General features: G+C 40.7%; 1 protein-coding gene across 3 annotated transcripts in view; it reads left to right on the top strand.

Annotated features, from left to right (window-relative positions):
* kiaa0586 (KIAA0586 ortholog) overlaps positions 1-20,159 on the top strand; it is a 97,422-nt gene that overhangs the window by 35,562 nt on the left and 41,701 nt on the right. Inside the window, exons 11-18 of one of the 3 annotated variants that reach the window (XM_053632141.1) lie at positions 6,931-7,159; positions 8,349-8,447; positions 8,926-8,982; positions 9,572-9,795; positions 14,781-14,853; positions 15,053-15,334; positions 17,421-17,589; positions 18,315-18,491. In XM_053632141.1, the coding sequence (XP_053488116.1) occupies positions 6,931-7,159; positions 8,349-8,447; positions 8,926-8,982; positions 9,572-9,795; positions 14,781-14,853; positions 15,053-15,334; positions 17,421-17,589; positions 18,315-18,491 (1,310 nt within the window). The remainder of the gene's footprint in view (positions 1-6,930; positions 7,160-8,348; positions 8,448-8,925; positions 8,983-9,571; positions 9,796-14,780; positions 14,854-15,052; positions 15,335-17,420; positions 17,590-18,314; positions 18,492-20,159) is intronic. The other 2 variants (XM_053632142.1, XM_053632143.1) reach the window with 2 other exon arrangements.

The raw sequence follows: 20,159 nt of genomic DNA, 5'->3' as shown, positions 1-20,159 counted from the left end.
AGCATTTACATTTATGGCATGTGGCAAATGTCCTTAACTAGAGCGACGTACAAATAACTGGAATTAAATCTATTCCATTTCTGCAAACAATGGCAAAGTGCAGACAGTGTGTCTGTGATGTACAGAACCATTTCTACTGTAAGATACATCAAAGTGTCATATAAATCCTGTAAAAAGACTAGAGAGTACAATTCCCATCAGCCACTGCACCTCACCTGATCTTGTCACATCACTGTCTGCACCTGATTCCCGGTTGGGATAATGAGCACTTGTATATAAGTCACGCTTTGCACTGGACACATTGTCTTTCGTTTGTCTCATTTTGCCGTTGTTGTCTGTTGCTGCGTTATGTTCACAGTTTTATGTTTGTTTCCTGGTCACGAGTTCCATAGATACTGTTTTGTGTTTTGTTTTGTTTTGCATTAAACCTTATCTGCACTTCGCCTCCTGACGTGACTCAAATTGATCTTGTTTCCCCACACAAAGACTATGAAAAAGAAGGAAAACATATTTGGATCTGACTGTATAACAGCCGTTGAAAAAATGTTAACTGGATTGAACATTCTGGTTACATATTTTTAGATTCCCAATTTTTTAGTTTGGTTTTTCAGTTGTAGTTGGGCTGGAGATTTTGCTGAACTGTTACTCTAAAGATTCACTATATAGTGGCATATAGGATAAGTCTAGTGTGATAGTCTCTTTATTTCGACTCTGTGTTATTATTAACGTTATCCTGCCCCACCAAAAGGTCTTGAGCAGTTGCTGATTTCATAGTCCTTGTAAAATTTTACTGGCAGTCAGTGTAGTGTTGAATGAATAGGAGTAATCTGGTCAATAGTCACACCAAGGCTTTTCATTGATACACATGACGTAACTGAAAAGCCATGTAGATTTAATCAGAAAGCTTACTTTCTTGTAGTCTTTGTCACAAGTAAAAGCACTTCCTTCTTTTCAGAATTCAGTAGGAGGAAGTTATTCAGCACCATGTTTTTGATCTCTTTTATGCATTCATGGACCTCATTAATATGGTGTTACAGTGTAGGGTGTATGAGGAAAATATACCTATTAGCACTTTATATAAGAGAAAAAGCATTGGTTCTAACAGAGCCTTTTGTTGCACCAGGCATAACTTTTGTATACTTAGAGAACTCCAAATGAACATTTACATACTGAGAGCAGTGAGGGAGATGGGATTTTATTTACGAAGGAGATGTCCTCTTACAGAATCTTTTATCTATATAGAAAAATATTGTCATCTATGATGTTGAAAGCTGCACTGAGAATTAGGAGTACAAGCAACAGTTGGAGTAGACCGAGATTTGATTTGAGAAGCAAGAAATATTCCTTTAAGGGCTTGTGAATTGAGTGATTGGGCTATAAAGTTCATAACTCAGGTATTGGAGTAGTAGGCTGCTCTCCTTCAGGCCCTACACCTGTTCTGTCCTGTAAAATTGCCCCTATATTACATTTGCAGGATTCTTTTTTAGCTTTCCCTCTCTATGAGTGAGAGAAAAAGAATCAACATCCATTTGGGATATCTAATTTCAGCCAAGCCTGAGCTTGAGTGTTTTCAAAGCAATGGCTCTCTTTTTCCTCCTCTTTCCTTGCAGTAGCTTTGTTTAAACCCTTTCCTGAAATCCTGCATTTGTACAAAAATACTTTTAGTATTTACTTTGCTTGTATTTCCTCATTTGTAAGTCTATTTGGATTAGAGTGTCTGCTAAATGAATAAATGTAAATAAATGTAGTAATGACAATGCTGTGTTATTTACCAGTCTCAGCTGATATCACCTATCATAATTTTAAGTGTAATTTTGAAGCATGACCAAAGACAACTATTGCAGCCAGACGCACAATGTAATTACCAGTGGTGAAATTGTGCGTACCTGGGAAAAGTGTAACAGGTGCAGTGAGCAGATAAAGATAAATGAACATGAGGGATCTTTATTCATTCATGAAGAGCATGGCTCCATTTATCTGACTGCAGCTCCAGGCATGAGGTGGTCAGCCTTAGCAGTGGATGCCGAGGCCACATGTGTCTCAGCCAGGCTATTTGAGAACTGCTGACACTCGCAAATGTGCGTATCTGTGTGTTAAGAGACATGGCATTTAGATGACAGAGAGGGTCACCCAGCAGCTGTGCACTCGCCGGCTGGCTTGATGGATGATAGCTCTTCTTGCCTAATGTAAACCACAAACAACAGCCACGTGATCTGTACGACAGTTACAGAGGCATTCTTCTATTTCCCTCTGGGCCACTGCTTTTGATCAAGTGTGTTTTTATTAAACAGGCAATTAAATATGCATTACGTGCTTTAAATTAATGACGGGCGCTAATCAAGTGCTGATTATGTTACTGTTGAATTTATTAGCAAAATATTACTCACATATTTATTTTCTTTATTTTTTTTTCCTGCCACACATCACATGACTTCATGACATGCGCTGTTGCTCATCATAGGGCTTCTTCATCATGAGACTTAGTGAGTTTGTTGGTCTGCTGTTAATGGTGGCGAACCCAAACTCCAGTCAATGTGTGTCAATATTTTAATCTTAGTGACAATAGACTGAATGTAGTGTGCTGGGATGGTCATACAAGGTTAAAAAAAAAGACAAAATTTTGTAGATTATTTAGAGGCATTGTTAGCAAGTCAAAATTTATGCATACCTGCCATCTAAATGTCAAGTGACATTGTATTGAGCATACAGTACACTGCGTAGGTCATATTACATCATGTGTACAGAGCCCAAGTGAATAGCAAACCATTGGAGATTTAGCCTTACACTATGCATCGGAGGTGTTTAAATAGAAAAATGATCTCAGGTAGCCTGAAATGCTGAATAAATGCAAAAAGAATCCATTAAAATCAGTAAATAAAGAATCTGAAACGTTATAGTTTATGATAAAATGATGGATGATATTGGGTACCTGTGGTTTTCTCTGCTTAAAAAAGTGACAGTTTTCGCCTCGTGTGGTTTATGCGATACAAATGCACGGTGTAGCACTCCTGCTAATGTAGCAGTGTAGCATTACAGGCTCATTAATATTAATACTGAATTTAATCAATTGGCTGCCTAGTTATTCTTCAGTTATTAAATTGAAGTTAAAACCAAATTCCATGTGTCTGTTTACTTATTGAGTAACTGCTTACTCTTTTGTATAAATTAGTTTAAATAATTGACTACAAAATTGAAATTGAATCGGCCATCACTAATTCTAATGTGTATTTATTATGTACTATTCTTAAATTGTACACTGTGCTTTGTATTGGCTTTGATAAGGAGACAATATTTGGCGATCTGTCTTCTGTCTCTTTTCTCCTCACTGTTTTGTTTGTTTGGTGTCTAATTAAGCTACAGTGGAGGCTGTCTGATTCAGAAGCCTGACACACAAGTTCTCTATACACACTACTACCAAATGCTTTATAAATAATCCCCTAATTGATCCCGTGTTCCTAAATTTACCACAGTTATAGTTTTCTAGAACTGTACCTGAACATCTAGCACCAGGCTCAGTGAAATGTCATGGGTTTTCATTTAATGCACCAGTTTTATGTCTTTCTCTCTCAATAATGGTCCTTTTTTCCGTATGCTATCCTCTTTCCAATTTAAGGCAGTAGACAGGCCCTGCTGTTTTTTTATCCCTGATGTCTCCCCCACTGTGTGTGTGTGTGCGTGTGTGTGTGTGTGTGTGTAGTACCATGCACATCAATGACTACCTGCACTGACATTTACTCCCTGCCTTATGAATGGAATCTAAACTGGCAGCATCTCTGCACATGCACGCACACACAGCTTTGAAGCTCCACCATGTTGGCTGAAGCCTTTTTTGTGTTTCAGTGCAGGGACGCAGTGGTGCATAGGGGAGAGCGATGGGATGGCTGGCCCTTCCTCCACTTCAAGCATGCTTGTCTATTTCACTGAGAGCAATTCTCTTCTTTCTGCTTCACATACCCGGTGACATACAAGAGGGGCGTTGAGAAATGTTAAATAGGAAAAAGGAATTTTCTTTCCCCCCCCCCCCCCCAAAAGGTTTTCCTGCCTTGTTTTTGGCTTGGGCTCTGGGATTCTAGATTGATGTTTCTCTTGTGGTAGGAGGAGCTCCAAGTCTTTGGGAAGTCAGTTTGCCATGTCCTTGTGTGTCCTCTCAAGGGTGAGTTGAATGTTAGGTGGGATCCTGATCCTTATCTTGAGGGATGACTTAAAAGGTGCACCACGCTGATAAGGTTTAACAGTCTGCTGTGAAGGAACTAAAAATCTATAGTGAAATGTGAGCTGAGGGCACTCTCACTTAGAACGTATTAAGTAAAATCATGCAAGTCATGACCAGGCACATAAGCAACTCCAACTATAATGCCTATAAAAATGTGATGGCTCTTAGTGACACTATAAAAAGGACACCTGTACTGGCATAATTTCCACTGACCCTGAACGTTGTTTTGCCAGAATGAGCACAGAAAGTCGTTAATGACAACCCATCCGTGAGAGACGAGTTCAGAAATGCTTTCTGTCTTTTTCCTGGTGAAGGAGAGATTCGCATAGAGTGACCTCTGCAGGGGTATTTTGCTCTCCTGTCTGTCTGCATCCTTACCCTAATCAGTTTTGGGCAAGATCAAAATGCCTGGCTTCTCCTCTATTGCTCACCCTCTTCAAATGGATTAGCTCCTTTTGTGGCATCTTAAAGCTGATTGAAGGCAGCGCGCCGTGTGGAATACATCAGGGCATCCACCGCATCACAGAAATAGCTATCTGGGCTTCATGTTTATTTATCGTGGAGCCCCTGAAAGGCAAAAAAGGTCTGCTTTGTCTCTGTACTTCAAGCCAGGAGAGGAAACCTGAGTACATAATGGGGTTCTGATGAGACTATTTCCTAATGCATAAAGCTTTATTGCTGTCTGTCTGCCTAGACACAGATCATACACAATGTGGCCTTGGGTTAATTCAGTGTTTTCCACATCAGACACTTCATCTTGAGAGAATGTAAGTGCAGTATGTTTTGTTATAATTCATACAGATCGTAAGGAAGATTGGATCTGATTCAATCAGTGCACAGGAAGAGCAAACTCCTCACCCTCTGTGGACTTTAGAACGGACATACTGTTGTGTTGCAGCATTTGTTTCCCAGCCATTCAACCAGTAAGGATAAACCGAACACTGTAACACTAGCTTGCTCTCTACAGCATGATTTTCCTGTACATGGTTTAGGGCATAAACTAAATTGTGTACTCATGTCTTGTCAGAGGCATGCAGGAAGACAAACCACAGGAATTTAATTCAGTCCTTCAAGGCATTGATAATGTTCCGCTCTTGCTCGTATTATAAGGAACGGGATTATTCATCTTCTGTCCACCTTCAGTTTTTTTTGCTAGATTTCACTGAGATTGTTCTGGCTGCTCTTTGAGCTCAGAATGAATGTGAGGCTCTGTGTGCAGTAGGGTAGAGAGGGATGAATAGACATAGTGTGAGTGCATAAGAGAGTGTGTGTTTGTGTGTCTGTGAGAAAGTAGCCTAGTTGAATGTGTAGTGAAGCATTCAAAGCAGCTGAGAGGGTGAGTGGTGTATCTGTGGTCTCTGCAGTAAGTGTAGGTTAAAGGATAGGTGCTGTGTTCAGCTCGGTTTTGACCTTCAACACTTGATGTACAGCTCTAGAGGACCCTTTTTGCATCACTCCCTATGCCCAGTTTCCTTTTTCCCAGTTTCACTTACTTTAAACTTGAAATAATCTAAAAGTCAGGATAAATCACGCCACCTGCCATTTTCTCTGTCAGATCCCATAAATGGTTCTCTCTGTCTACATAAGCTGCGATGAGCACTTTATTTTTCCTTTATTATTATTCTCACATGATTGACTTCCTTTGTTTATATTGCTGAGTCCAGGACATAATCACACGATGTTTTAGAGGTCTACCCCAATCCAAATTTGCTAGAGAACAGGCCTGGAAGGATCAATAAAGGTGCATCAAACAATATTACATTTGATGGCATTGGGCATCATCACCTTCAGCATCATGAAACAGATAGTTGTTTCACACTGCCTGTGCTACAGCAACAGCCACTCTTGCCCCGTGAGTGACAGATTTGGAAATTGTTTCTAAACGGTGGCTTTTTCACCCTTTCCTGTCAGGCCTGAATTAGCCATCTTCCTAGAAAGTGTCTTTGTATCTTTTCAAACAGGTTAGCATGATCTCTGCCAACAGAAAGTGTCTCTGTGTGGTTAATTGGCCGAGTGGTAGACAAGCACGGCAGTGTTGGAGACACGGAACTCACAGTAATGTTCGATGAATTGGCAACACTACACTATGAAAACAGTTCAAACTGACTCCTGGCTAGAACCTGGTGAGTGAACCCCCTCATTCAGGGCCTCTGAGCTTTCTCATTAGATTGTGCTGCCAAGCCAGAATAAATACATATTTCAGCTTCAGTAGTGGCTGACTTTACGCCTAACACCGCTCATGCAAAATGTACAGTAAACAATGAACTATTCAGACAGACGTCGGAGAGAGTGCACACAGAGGGCAACTCCAGCTGAAGTCCCTTAGCACTGCTTGAGGGTGTCGACTGGTCATCCTTACTGCTCCAAGGGCCTGTTGTCCTTTATCTGACCTTCATATTCATACCACTTCCCAACATCACTCCCATCATGAGCCAGACCACTGTGGGCTCCTCAATATGCATTTTTGGCTGCCTGAGTGCTTTTGAAAGTGCAGTTGATTAGATATGAATACTTACAAGTCCACATACTCCATTCTCTTATTGTTCCTAGTGTTCTGTGTGGACCTAATAATGTATGTCATAATGTACATTAAGTAAAAAGTCAGAAGACCTTCAGCTTATTGTCTCAAGATATTGCCAGAACCTGTGGTATTGCATAAGCCTGGTCTTACATGTGTTGCAGACAGGTATGACTCAACTTAGCCTTTCTTCTTTTAGAGAGAACCCAGGAGAAACATCCATCTTTCGCACTGGAATGGTTGAACCAGAGAGGCCAGCTGGTGCACTGACCAAGCTTATGAGCACAAACGAGAGGCAAGAAAGCCTGGAGGGAGTGCCTACTTTAATCCATGCAGCTCCAAGCAGCTCCAGCTGCGCTGTGCAACAGGCCAATGCAATGCTACAGGATCTGAGCAGACTCAAAGACGAGATGAGAAACATAATCCAGGTAAGTGTGGTTAATGAATAGCATGAACGAAACCATAGAATGGGAAACTCGAATCTCAAAATATACGTCATTTCTTTTTCCCCCTGCTTGTACTCAATAGTACTTAATGTACTTAGTAGTAATGTTTCTGTAAATTACATTTACTATACATTTATAAAGTTCAGGTGATTGTGTTGTCTGTATTTCCAAGTCCAATTTGTAATTTTAAAGATCAACCATTGTTGATCAGAACTGGTCAGTTACTCTCATCACAATATCTGGTTAGCAGCACACAGTAGGAGCAAAGCAGTCTGTCCTTCCCATTAGCTTTATCATCAGTGCCATGTTGATCAGCAAGTTGCTCGCCTCCTAAAGCAGACCAATGTCATTTCCAGTGCTGTGCTTCAGGAAGTGCTAATCTAATAAAAGCAGGGCGCTGATGAAATCAAGCCAAGACTCCAACTCCACGTCTTGTATCTCTGTGACTCGACAGCAATTTTCCAATTGTTTTTTCCCTCTCCTTCCCTCACTTATAAATTATAGCACTTCTTCGTTCTACCAAATGTGCCGCTGCCTGTTTCCATCTATTACAGTCAACCCCCACTCCCCACCGCCTCCACCCACCTCCTCGCTGAGGAATTGAGTTTTGAGGCACGCCTTGGCTGCGGCTGAAAAATTCCATCAGCCAAGAATAATGTAACACAAGGCAAATGACACATTAGCATATAATTGAGGATGCGGGATTTGAATGCTCTTTGGCCGTTGACAGAGAGGCCCAGGAGTGTGTGTTTGTCTATCTGTCTCTGTCGCTCTCTGAGCCAAGAGAGCCTAGTCACTCTATGCTGTCAGTGCCTGGCTTGTTTTAATGGAATGCCACTCACGCCTACCCACTGCACAGCGAGGATCATGCTTCTGTGTGTCCCTCAATTACATGAAAATTTCATATACCATGTTACTGTGAATAGAAAGAAATGTTGGAATCAGAGAATGAGCGGATTGATTAATGGCACTTAATGTTTTACGCATCACTTCTATAGCCACATGATTTGATTTGTTACAACAATGCTTTTTATACATCCATGCTTTTGTGTGTGTGTGTATATGTCTATATGTGTGGGGGTGTGTTTTTAGCCAAATCCAGTCATTCCATTGTTTAGCAATAACTGCGGCTGGCTTTCTCCTAATCCGACACCTCTGTGCTCTCTACCAGAATGCTGATGCATTTCCTGTGAAGCTTGCCGAGCCAAGCCACCCTGCACCCCACGCCCTGCCCTCTTCTCCACCCCAGCCCCCACCCCCAGTCTCCATGGTAGGTTCCCATAGCAACTCCAGCCTCTGCAGTGCCTGCATTACGGGCCGTTTCCTCCACACTGGTCACAACAAGCTACAGACACAATGGCACCTTTTGTATGCCGCAGTTTGCAGCGCGCTGTTATGCAGAGACTGTACAGATAAATCGGGGTCGTTATCTCTCATGTACACCTGGATTGAAAGAATGAATGCACAATGCCTCTAAAAATCCATATTCACGCTGCGTCACAGCTCTGCAAACACAGCAACAGCCATTTGCAGCTTTGCTTTGTTGAGTGTTTCATGGTCTATAATTGGCACTGTAGCAGGAGAGGCCTTACATTAATCGTAGCAGTGGTATCTTAAGAAGTGAATTACACTGATTCTGATTTGGTAATATTACACATTTGAAAAGCCATTAACTCATAAACATAACGGAGCATTCAGCAAAAGTACTCGTTGCACTCAGTTCTACTTATTGTGTCTTGGTAAATCAGGAGAATCCTAGAGACTGTAATGGACTTGAATCGAAGTACAGGCGCCGAAATTTGGAGGTGACTATCTGCCTTTTGAATGCTTAATTGGAGAGGGTGAGAGGGAGAGTCCTGTGTCAAGGTGAGGGGGGAGTGTTCGCCTTAGTAATGGATTTATGGATCAGGAGAGGATAAGAGGAAAAGACAGCCAAGGTCCCACTGCTCCACACATTCACTGAAAAAGGAATGTGACAGGTTTGCTATTGGGGGAAAATGGGAATTTGACAAGTCTGGCACAAAGCTAACATGGGACTTCAGTTGCTTTTATTCTGGTATTTATGTTATATTACAGTCCTCCTTTGACATCATATTGAGTGGGACTTGATGTTTTTTCCTGAACAAAACAGTAAAAGAATAGCATTTAATACGTATTCCTCACATTCATTGTTCCTGTTTTTTATTGTTTGTCAGTCCTGCCGGAGTAGCGCCACTCTCCCTTTGATGGATTTATTTGGGGTTTTTATCATAGCTGCATTATAGTTCCTTTGTTTGTCTATCATGTACAGAAAGATTTTCAGTCTGTGACATTCTTTTTCTTCAAGCTACAATTGACTTATGGCTTTAATCACAACTGTGTGAAGCTGAGTTTGTACTATTTTTTCTTTCCTAGCCATCAGAGCAGGATGATGAGGTCACCCCTAAGGCTATTCCTCTGTTTCGACCCAGCCAGCTAGAGAATAGCCATCCACCTGTTTCCATGTTTGAGGATGCGGAGTGTGTCCTGAGGCAGGTCAGACAAAGCCGGAAGGTTTTAGAGGAGAATCTGCAAACAATTTTGAGAGCCAAGGATGGAGAGGTGCTTCATACACAACTAGAAGCACTGTCAAACAACAGGTACGGTGTCCGACAACGCTATAGAATCCCTGAAGTAACATATTCATTTCTTTCATTAGAAAACAAACATTTTATTTACAAAAAATATTTTTTTAAACGTATGACTTGGAGCGAAATATTCCGGAAAGCAGCTAATAAGTGTCCAGCATAGGTGTGAACTGCTTTAATGCTGTTTAAAAAGCCTCTCTGGGAGATTCCTCAAGAAACTGATTGAGAAAATGCCAAGAATACATTTCTGAAAGTTCTAGGCAAAAACGGTGTCTACTTTGAAGATGCTAAAATATTAAATTATTTTGATTTATTTTGGATTTTTTACAACATAATTCCCATAGTTCCATTTGTGTTACTCCAGAGATTTGATGACTTTATTATAATTCTAAAATGTGGGAAAAATAAAGAATGAGTGTGTGTAAACGTTTGACTGGTAGTGTACATTAGTGTTAGGGACTAGTTTTGTATTTAAAGCAAGCGTTTTCTGTACTTCGTAAAAAACAAACAAAAAAAACTATATCTCAGAGGTACTACATATGAGCTCAGCTATTGATGCCACTAAGTAATTTCAGGTTGTTGATAAGTTACCCCAGGTTATATCAAGTATCAGATGACACTGAAACGTTTACCCACAGGATCTGGATGCTAGCTAGCTAACCAATTTATCTGATGTTAGCAATAAAAAAAAAAACAACGTTTTGACTACTGTTCATCTGCTGTTAAATAAATAAGAATATGACAGCACAAAACAAGCACCAGATGCTAACGTTGTCCTTTACAAAATGCTTATTCATGCATATTCATATATTGTAATTTTAATAAGCATAGGTGCCATTTTGTCATTTCTACAATATTATAAAACGTCAAACAATTAATTTTGTCACACAGATTATTTTAATTATTTAAAATTATATGTATATTATGTAGTGGCAAAAACTGCAGCTCCTTTGATCTCAAGGAATTTTAAACCAGAACGTTAAAATGAATGTTAAATTAAAAGAATAGTGGCATAACATTTATTCCTAATATCTTAGTAATGGACTGTCCATCCTCCTGAGTGTGATTGAGTAACTTCTCAGTTCTATGCTTCTAAAACTTTTGCCTTGCAAATGTGCTCAGGCATCAGGCCCTGTATGTGATTGACAGCTAGCCTCAGAGCACACTCCAGGCAGGGAAGGGCTAAGCCAAACGGAACCATCACAGTGATTGGCGGCTGTCAGTGGAGCTCTTATTCCAGCTCTACTTAACCCCGATGTATTCAGCCTAGATACTTCACCTGACTCGTGTCCGTGCCACTAGAAGTATGTCCATGTACAACACAAGGAATCTTTTTTTTTTTTTTTTTTTTTTTTTTTTTCTATCCAAAAGAAATACAAGTTCTCCTGAAAGGCTAACACCAGACGTCAGGTCCTGAACTGTTACTTGTTGTTAGAAAAGAATTATAGCTTTCATGCCAATGTGGATTTTCAGATGTTTTCTCTGTGTATATGATTTTTTTTTTATTCGGTAATTCTCTTGGACTGACAGACAAAACATACAAATTATACTCTTATAATGCCATAATGCAGACTGAATATAAAATTCATCAAATTTCAGCTCTGCCCAATTCCATTGCATCATCGATTCAGACTAAACCTCATGCAGAGCGTGCTGTCAACTCTCGGGAGGTGCTGTTTGTTTATGGCTTTTAGGAAGCACAGCACTGAGAATGAGTGGCAGAGGCTCAGAGAGGTGTTTTAGTAGTTCTCTTGAAATGGGGCTCAGGCTCTTATAGCAGAAAGTCAGACGCAATCTCAGCACTCTGACTGCTCTCGAAGTGACATTAGCCCAGCTCCCCCGGGCGCGCAGCCACTAATGGTTTGTGATGCAGCGAGAGGTGGATAGAGTGCATGGGCAGAGTGAGCCGCTGGAGGAGAGATGGGGCAAGCGAGGGAGTGCTAAAGGAGCAGTTTAGAAAGTGAAATGGAGAAGGCTGCCCCAGGACTGCTGTGTGCTTTTGCTGATGATACTGAAGATCTAAGAAGAGGGGGACAGGTGCAGTAATGGCACCCACAGGCTCTCCTCTGGTTTACAGTACTGTGTATGTGGGGAAGAACACAGCAGGCACCATTTTGTCAATGAGCGTTTCTTATGCATCTTAATAGGATTTGTTTCGATACATTATTTAGTCATTTGATCTGCTTGGACCTGAATTGACTTGACTTGACTTGAATTGACTTGGACCTGCGTGCATCACCATGGCACACATCTGTGGGGTCTGGTTTTGGCTCAGTGGCTCCCCTCTGACACTTCTCAAACCCAGCCCTGAATCCAAACTCTCTTTTAAAAATGTCAGCCCCACTGGTAATTGTCTCGAAAATGGCAGCTGCAATCAGTTCTGCTCCTTTTGTGTGAACATGAAAACACAAACATGCAGGTTGATGTGCCTGCCTCTCCCTCGTATAATGGTTTTGATCTTTTCCTCCACCGAAAGGTCGCAAGAATGGAGAAGCCAGCTGCCGCCCATTCGTCCTTGTTCTCCTTCTCTCAGGCTCGACCTGCTGTCATCCATGTTGTAGGGGAAATGCTTCGCATCATGCCTCATATCCATGCTTTGATGGATTCATTTGTTTTGGGCATCTGACAATGCAAAAGGGGGCTGAAGTAGGATTTTATCCCTGCCATTCATTCCTTGAATTATTAATGAAGCCATTTGTGAACGGGAAAATTCTCAGCCTTCATTAAGCGCTGTTCCTAAAAAGTTATAGCCTACCTTCCTCTGAGGTAAAAATGAACCCTGTCCAAATTTGAATTACTTTGTAATTATCGCCATCACCTCCATTGAAAATCACACAAAGCATGTTGCATAATTCAACAGATGGTTTAGACCTCCTTTCCCTCATTTGGCTGTAGTTTAGAGTCTTGTTTTAAACTGAATTGTTCCTCACTGGCTTGTCTTTTTTTGCTTTGTGCTGGTCGCTTTCTGTTCTGTGTTATTTAGTTTTCACAGTAGATGACATCTAATGACATGTAATTCTCTGAAGTTGCACATAGAAAGGAAGAGGACACCTGGTTCTACCCTATGATTAAAGAACTCACAGGTTATTCTCTTGTGCCTTTGTCATTTGAGTCAACTTTCCTCCTTGTTCCTCCTTACAAAGAGCATTTGGCCTTTATTTTTCCGGTAATAACAGTTGTTGACCTGAGCTGCAGATCTACCGTTGACCCCACTGTGCTGATGTCAGTGCGACTTAAAGTAGAGCAAATATTTCTTGCTTTACAGTTGCATATCTTTATTCAAATGATCAGGTCTTGTTTCATTTAATGTAAATTTGGCATCGGCAAGTGCAGTTACATCAATCACGTATCATTCATTGCAATTTAGGCTATTGAAGCAGGTGTCTTCCACCGAGTGGAGTACTGTTACAGTGTTTTTTACTCCTTTAAGAGTGCGGTAGCTGCTGGCATAGTCAGTGAAAACATCTATCTTTTCTTGTCATTTAAGAAAGCTGTTACATTGGATCGTGTCCTCCCTTTTGCACAGTCATTATATTGTTCTTCAGAAGGGAATGTGAATACGGCATTGGCGCTGAATCCTCTTTATAGTTCATTTTCCACTTCTTAATTCTCCCACCCCAATCTGACGAGCTTAAATATTCGGCATAATAAAAACTTCAAATTGCCTCAGCTGGAACATGGTGGTGTAAATGTCGAGCAGCCTGTGGGAGGTTAATTGAAGGTCATTTCAAGCACTCAGATCAATCGTGCTCCATTTGGAATCGCGAATGTCTTCAAGCATCATCTGATTAGGTGAATCCATCATGCTGCAGACACTTGACAAGAGCACATAGACTGGCTTTTTGAAAGGAAGCCAGAATCTTTTTAGGCGTGCGTATATTGGGAGTGTGTGTGTGTGTGTGGAAGGTGGGGGTGTATGTGACAAGTAGGCGTAGGGAGCTGAGAGTGCATGGAGGGCTATTCTGGGGAAAAGGAAATGGTAGCTCTTTGGACCTGTGTGTGTCCATGCATGCATGTGTGCAGATTCGCACACACACACACACACACACACACACACACACACACACACACACACACACACACACACATATTCAAGCATCATGACCAGATGTTTGTTTTCCCACTGAGCGGAACATGCTCTGCCCAGAAACAGCCATGTTCTCCAGGTACTCAAATGAGGGACTCTTCTCCAATAGTGGACTTTCCTGTGTGTGTGTGTGTGTGTGTGTGTGTGTGTGTGTGTGTGAGAGAGAGAGAGAGAGAGAGAGAGAGAGAGAGTTCACTCAGTCAATGCACAGTCCCAACTCTCCATATGAACCTGTAAAAATACTCATAATACCTGTCACTGTATTCCCTTCCACGTTAAGTACTCTATCCCTCACGGGCATGCCGGACTATGAAGGATGGAAAAGCAGAAAGATGTAATAAAATAATATGAAAGTAGATGCACAGAATGCTGCTTGGTTTGGTGCAGTCTTCACATGCAGAGTGAGTGGGAGTGCAGCATTCTCTCTCCATGTCTGATTTATTCACTGCAATAAGTGATGCAGAGACAGGCCAACAGGCCAGCAGACAGCAGGGCATTAGCATAATTTGTGTTGTAAAGAAGTGCTAGAGCATCCTGGGCTTCTCTAATAGATATATGGCACATTTAGTTTGCCTCTGCCCCAAGATATCACTCGTCATTGTGATTGATACAGTAGTATCATTGCACACACTCGTGAACTGATTTGATGAAAACTAGAAAGCTAACTGGCTGTAAGTATGCACTGTGAATATACCTATTGGGTTTGTGATTTTTCTGATGTTGTTTCTGCCAAGAAAGGGCGTGAAAAGGCAAAATTGGTCCTGGGGCTGCACAACACGGGCCTGATAAATGTTCAGCTAACCAAGACTGTGGATTGCCGGAATGCTTGCTGTGGTGAAAAGCCATGTGAATGAGGATGTGTAAGAGTTGCGACTGAATACAGAATTCCTGCCTGTGTCCTACCCTGTAGGGATGCCAGCGAGGAGCTGAGAATAAAAAAGACCGTTGATGCCTGGATCAATACACTGGGCAAGGAGATTAAGGTGAAACTCAGCTCCCACATAATATCTTCAATACAGCCACATTTAACACCAAACACACAATACAGAGGGTTTTGAAATAATATCCAGTATTATCCAGTATTTCTTCCCCCAAAATATTCACTTTGTAACAGCAGTGCTTGGAGTAGAATGCCCTCACCACACCTGGTGTTTGAAATTGCAGTTTTGCTCTCTGTGGCAGGATGAGCTAGCACAACATGGATCTGTTGTTCAGATGAAGGCTGTAGAGAGAGATAGTGTGGCAGCAGGCGGATCAGCGCAGCAGGATCAGAGCAGCAGGAGCAGGAGCACAGCTGGGAAAGAGCCTGGAAGACTGGGGAGAGAGCGGAAAGGAGCCACTGCAGCGGCGAGGAGAGAAACCTCTCACAGAGACTCCAATAGACCACAGGCAGCAAGCACACAGGCTTCCAGCCAAGAGTTTGCCTCATCTTTCAGAAACAGCACCGAGCAGCACCCACAGGCGGTGAGTGCCATGGCACAATTGCTACCATCTTGTCACAAAATTCTGTTAAAATGATAACATGCTCTTGTTGCTTGCCATCCTCATCAAGGTGGGTATGAGCATAACTATATAGCAACTACAGTGGGGGAAATAAATATTGGACATGTCAAGATTTTTTCGAGTAAATATTAGAGATGCAACGATACTAAATTCCTCGGCCAATACCGATAACCCGATTATTCACAGTGATATCGGCCGATAACCGATTCTGATAGTTTCGCCTTTTATGCCTTCTTTTAAATTAATAATAATTAATTCTACAAGTCTGAAAGAAATGCAAATAAAAACTTTATTCTCTCCATTTCAACAAGTTGTTTCACAGTAACTGGTCTCATAAACAGAAAACACATTACTCTAATTAACATTAACACATTAATTAAATTCTAAAGATTAAAGTAAGATTTCTTAACTTATTGAATGTTATTAATTCATATTAACAGAATTAAGTGACTGAATTCTAAAAAAAACCCTCCTGTTAGGCTCACATTCACTCACCACAAACGAAAGCATTTCTACTTCATCATTGAACATCAAACCGGTAATATATAATATCAACTTTTTTTGATGATATTAACTCATATTAACATTAACTGGGTATGAAACATACTACTCTACAAATATATTTTTCTGTGCAATATATACTACTTTTTTGTCACTCATCTTCGTTTAAATCTTTCAACAGTGTACTGATGTTTTAATTCAGTACAAGCAGCGTGGGAGCAGCGCGCGAGTAGCGTGGGGGTGAAAAATTAGACTCGACGCGGAAACTCCCGCTTCACTGCTGCTCACTTCTGGTGTAAAACGTTAGCAGTGCAGAACTTACAGAGCTTACAAACTGCAGTTTTGTCGTCATTCAACACAAGCATGAAATCGATGTGTTTTCCCGTCCTCTTTTGATTGACAGGATATAATCGGCCCTGATCATCGGATGTTTTTAAACTATCAGTCAATAGCCGATAGCGGGAAAAATAGCCTTTATCGGCGGATACCGATTATCGGCAGATATATCGGTGCATCTCTAGTAAATATATTTCCAATGAGGCTATTCACATGAAAATTTCACCAGACATCAGTATTAACTCCAGAAGTCTGGAAATATAAAGAATTCACAATATTAAAGTCCATAAATAAAGTTATGTGTAATAAAGTGGAATTTATTACTGTAAGTGCTGTGCACAAGTTTCACTGGTCAGTTGCACATAAATTTCACACACAAATGTGGCATGAATCTGGAAAGGGTTGGATTTCATGTGCATGTGCAGAAAATCTTGCCTGTTCTAAAAATGGATTTGAGCTATCTGAGCGTAGTCAGTGTAGCTCTTGATGGAACATACTGACCAAGCTAATGTGTCACTGTATTCATCATTAAAGTACTGCTCCCATTGTTCATTTTGCAAAATTCTAGGTTAATAGTGCATGGAAAGAGTTTTGTTTTGGGGAAAGAGTTTTGTTTTTGGTCCCTCACTGTATATCCTCATGGACATGCTTTATTTATCTATACATCCAGGCAGTAAGCTCACAGCACTTAGTAATCTCATCCGTCTTGATGCAAACACAACACCATTGGACCCTGCTCTGTTTCTGCTACTGAGGTGTTGTAAGCATCCGTATGTTGCCTCGTACATTTATTCGCTATAAATAAGAGTGTGCAGACCAGAGCAATGCTGATTATCAGTGATTGGCTTCTGCTTGCTCTGCAGTAATAGCTGGACGTGTTTCCTGGTTTCAGTTATAACACACCAAGCCTAGCAACTGCACCAATGGCTAATTGAGCCATTATTGTATATGCTTAAAGATTGTTTTGCCTGAAATACTAACAACCTGTCAAAACTACTGACTACATAGCAACAAGTGGAGAGCAATTTGAATGTTGTCGCTACAGACCTGACAGGAAATCTTTCTTTGCAAGGTTTTGTCTAAATATATGATCTGGGAAGGCCATTAATAACTATCTAGCCAACATTCTCCTAAAAAACAAAGTGCACACAAGCACCTTTAATATGGTTACCTTTATAAGTAAATGTTAATGTACTTCTTTCTGGTCCAGTCAATGGTGCCGAAGTCTGCAGGTGATGAAGCTTACCTAACAAAGGTGTACGGGAAAGCCTTGTATGAGGGACATCGACGCACAATAAAGAAAGGCCCCTACCTGCGTTTCAGCTCTCCCACACCAAAATCCAAGGTGCAGCGTCCTAAAATGGTAGAGACTGTTAAAGGTAATTCACGTCCACTGAAATGAGTCTACAAAACTCTAATACAGTCCCCTCCAAAAATATTGGAATGGCAAGGTCAATTCATTTGTTTTTGCATACAATAAAGATAGAAACATCACAAAAAAGAGGGATGAATGTAACAGGTTTTTGCATTTTATTATAATTGCAGGCAATCGATATGCAATGAAATGTTATTTACTTTAATTTACTTTAAGATGATCTGTTCCTATACTTTTGTTTGCCTAAAAATTGGATGGTCTACCACCAAAGGTGAAATGTTCCAAGTTCTTTAACACAGCTAGATGTAAATATCAGGGAATGAAAGTTGTAATTCTGATCTATTGTCTCATATTCATCTTTTGATCTCAAACCCAAATGTCTTCAGCGTATAGAAGGAAAAAAGAAAAGAATTGTCCAATTCATTCCAATACTTTTGGATGGGACTGTACATCACTCTGCCACTATGTAGCATTATGCTACAAAAGTGCATAATGCCAGCAAATTTGTTCCATGAATCTTAGACACAAGAAAGTTATAGTACTTACTGAATAATTCACAATAATTATGGGATAATATGCTTTAAGGTTAATAACTAAATTATAAGTGGGGTTATTTTTTGGCTACCTCATAAATTCATTATATATAAATACCCTCTTTATATTTTATTGCACACCCCTGTGTGCAGTATTAACTGATCAAGTACTAGCATTCCCATGCCTGCATTACAGGTGTGAAGATGAAGACCTGCAAGACCCAGACCAGCATTTCTGGAGCTTGTGGTGCATCTCTCCTGCAGCCTGTGACCTCTGAGCCCCAGTACCTGTTCCGTCCTTGCAGCCCCATCCAGGAGCAGCAGCCTGGCTCCCTGTTAAAAGGCTACCTCATGCCCATGGCCGTCCCTCTGGGTAAACTGGGTATACCTTCCTCACGTTTGATCAAAGGCATTCAGCACATGTAAAGTTTTGTGAAGAATGCCATTGATTGCAATCCATAACTTAAGCTTGTTTACTGAAGATATAGCTGATTTGGCTAATTAAAGACTTATTAGCTACTCATCAAGGTCTGTTAATTTAGACCTGTATTATTATTTTTCAGGTAACCGAAAGGATCTTAAACATTTTAATATTGTTTGCAGTATTTTTTAATAGCAGTCATAGGCTGTAATGGTACTACCTTAACTAGCTCTGTGCCACAGCAGGAACCTCTGTCTTAATGACGCTACATTTCTAAATACAGTTCTGACTCTGAGCACATAGCAGCATAAAAAATGGACATAATTAGACAGACATTTAGCTGTGTGAGTTCTTCATTATGTCCGAGTCTTTGCTCATGTAAAGCCTCCATTCCTCCTCCTACCTTTTTTAATCACTTTACTGTCAAGGCCCTCTAATGCATTCTCATTTCCCGGTTCAAATCACCGCAAGCTACGCCTTATGACCGACCTTGTAGCAAAGGAGAAGTTAGTTGCCAGACTATCTACATAAAGAAAAGTATGCCTGTTTTACAAACAGAGTTGGGGGAACATCTACAAACATGTAATTCAACGCATTTGTCCATATTGCTCATGCTCACACATTAAGGCAGTGCACTGATTTAGCTCCAACTGAATTCAATCCATTAATCATTTCTCTAATGGTCTGAAATAGTGATTAGAAGCACCTTTTTTAAGCAGGCCACCATGTTTTCTTTCTATTAAAATTTTGATATTCAGCAGCTTTTGTAACAAGGTGTTGATGCGGTGCTCCTAATGAAGTAGAGTATCAGAAATGGAATCAGACAGCAGGGAGTGGAGTAATGACGTTTGAACAGTGTGAGGCCATTTTGTGCACTGTCGCCCAGCGGCTGAGCTGACCTCTGCTCTGAGCTGCGGCAGGGCGAACAAAGCCTCATCTAATCACATCTGCAATGCAGTGGCCATCACCAGCGTGAGATAGACACAACCTTTTAATCTCTTAAATAAGACAGAGCTTGTCTTTCAGATTTAAAACAGCTATGCATCCTCTTCGAGATGTGCTGTTGGGATTTAAAGAGCAAGAGAGAGGAATAGCTGCATCTCTCAGAGCTACCAAACTCTAAGGGAGAAGAAAGGTAGTGTACATATAGGTGTAAAGACACTGGATGTATCGGTATCCTGTCCCATGTACATATATAATATAAATAGTATTTTAAATCTATTTCATGTCCTTACACAAACTCTGAGAATAAAGCATGAATGGAAACGATAGCAGTAAAATGTAGACATTTCATAGAGTTCATTTTTCTTCATTTTTGTTAGTTGTCTATGTAATAAGAGTAGCTAAGGAGCTATGAGACTGCTACGTTACCTACTGCACCACCCTGTCACTCCTTGTGGGATTTTTTATTTTATTTTTAATGTTTTATTTTCTGCTTTACTGAATGAATTGTGCTGCTATCATTTGCTTAAGCTGATGCCATCTATAAACACTGCCTACCCACTCCTTTATCATGGAGGTTATCTGAGTACATGTTCTATCTCAATACACCCTGCTTTGCAGAGAGCACACTATAGAATGGCAGTGGCTGCTGCTCCCTGGGGTGGTTTAATCACATCA

Source organism: Ictalurus furcatus, chromosome 9, assembly GCF_023375685.1.
Source record: "Ictalurus furcatus strain D&B chromosome 9, Billie_1.0, whole genome shotgun sequence".
NCBI classification, from domain to species: domain Eukaryota; kingdom Metazoa; phylum Chordata; class Actinopteri; order Siluriformes; family Ictaluridae; genus Ictalurus; species Ictalurus furcatus.
This window is presented reverse-complemented; position numbering and strand designations above follow the sequence as displayed.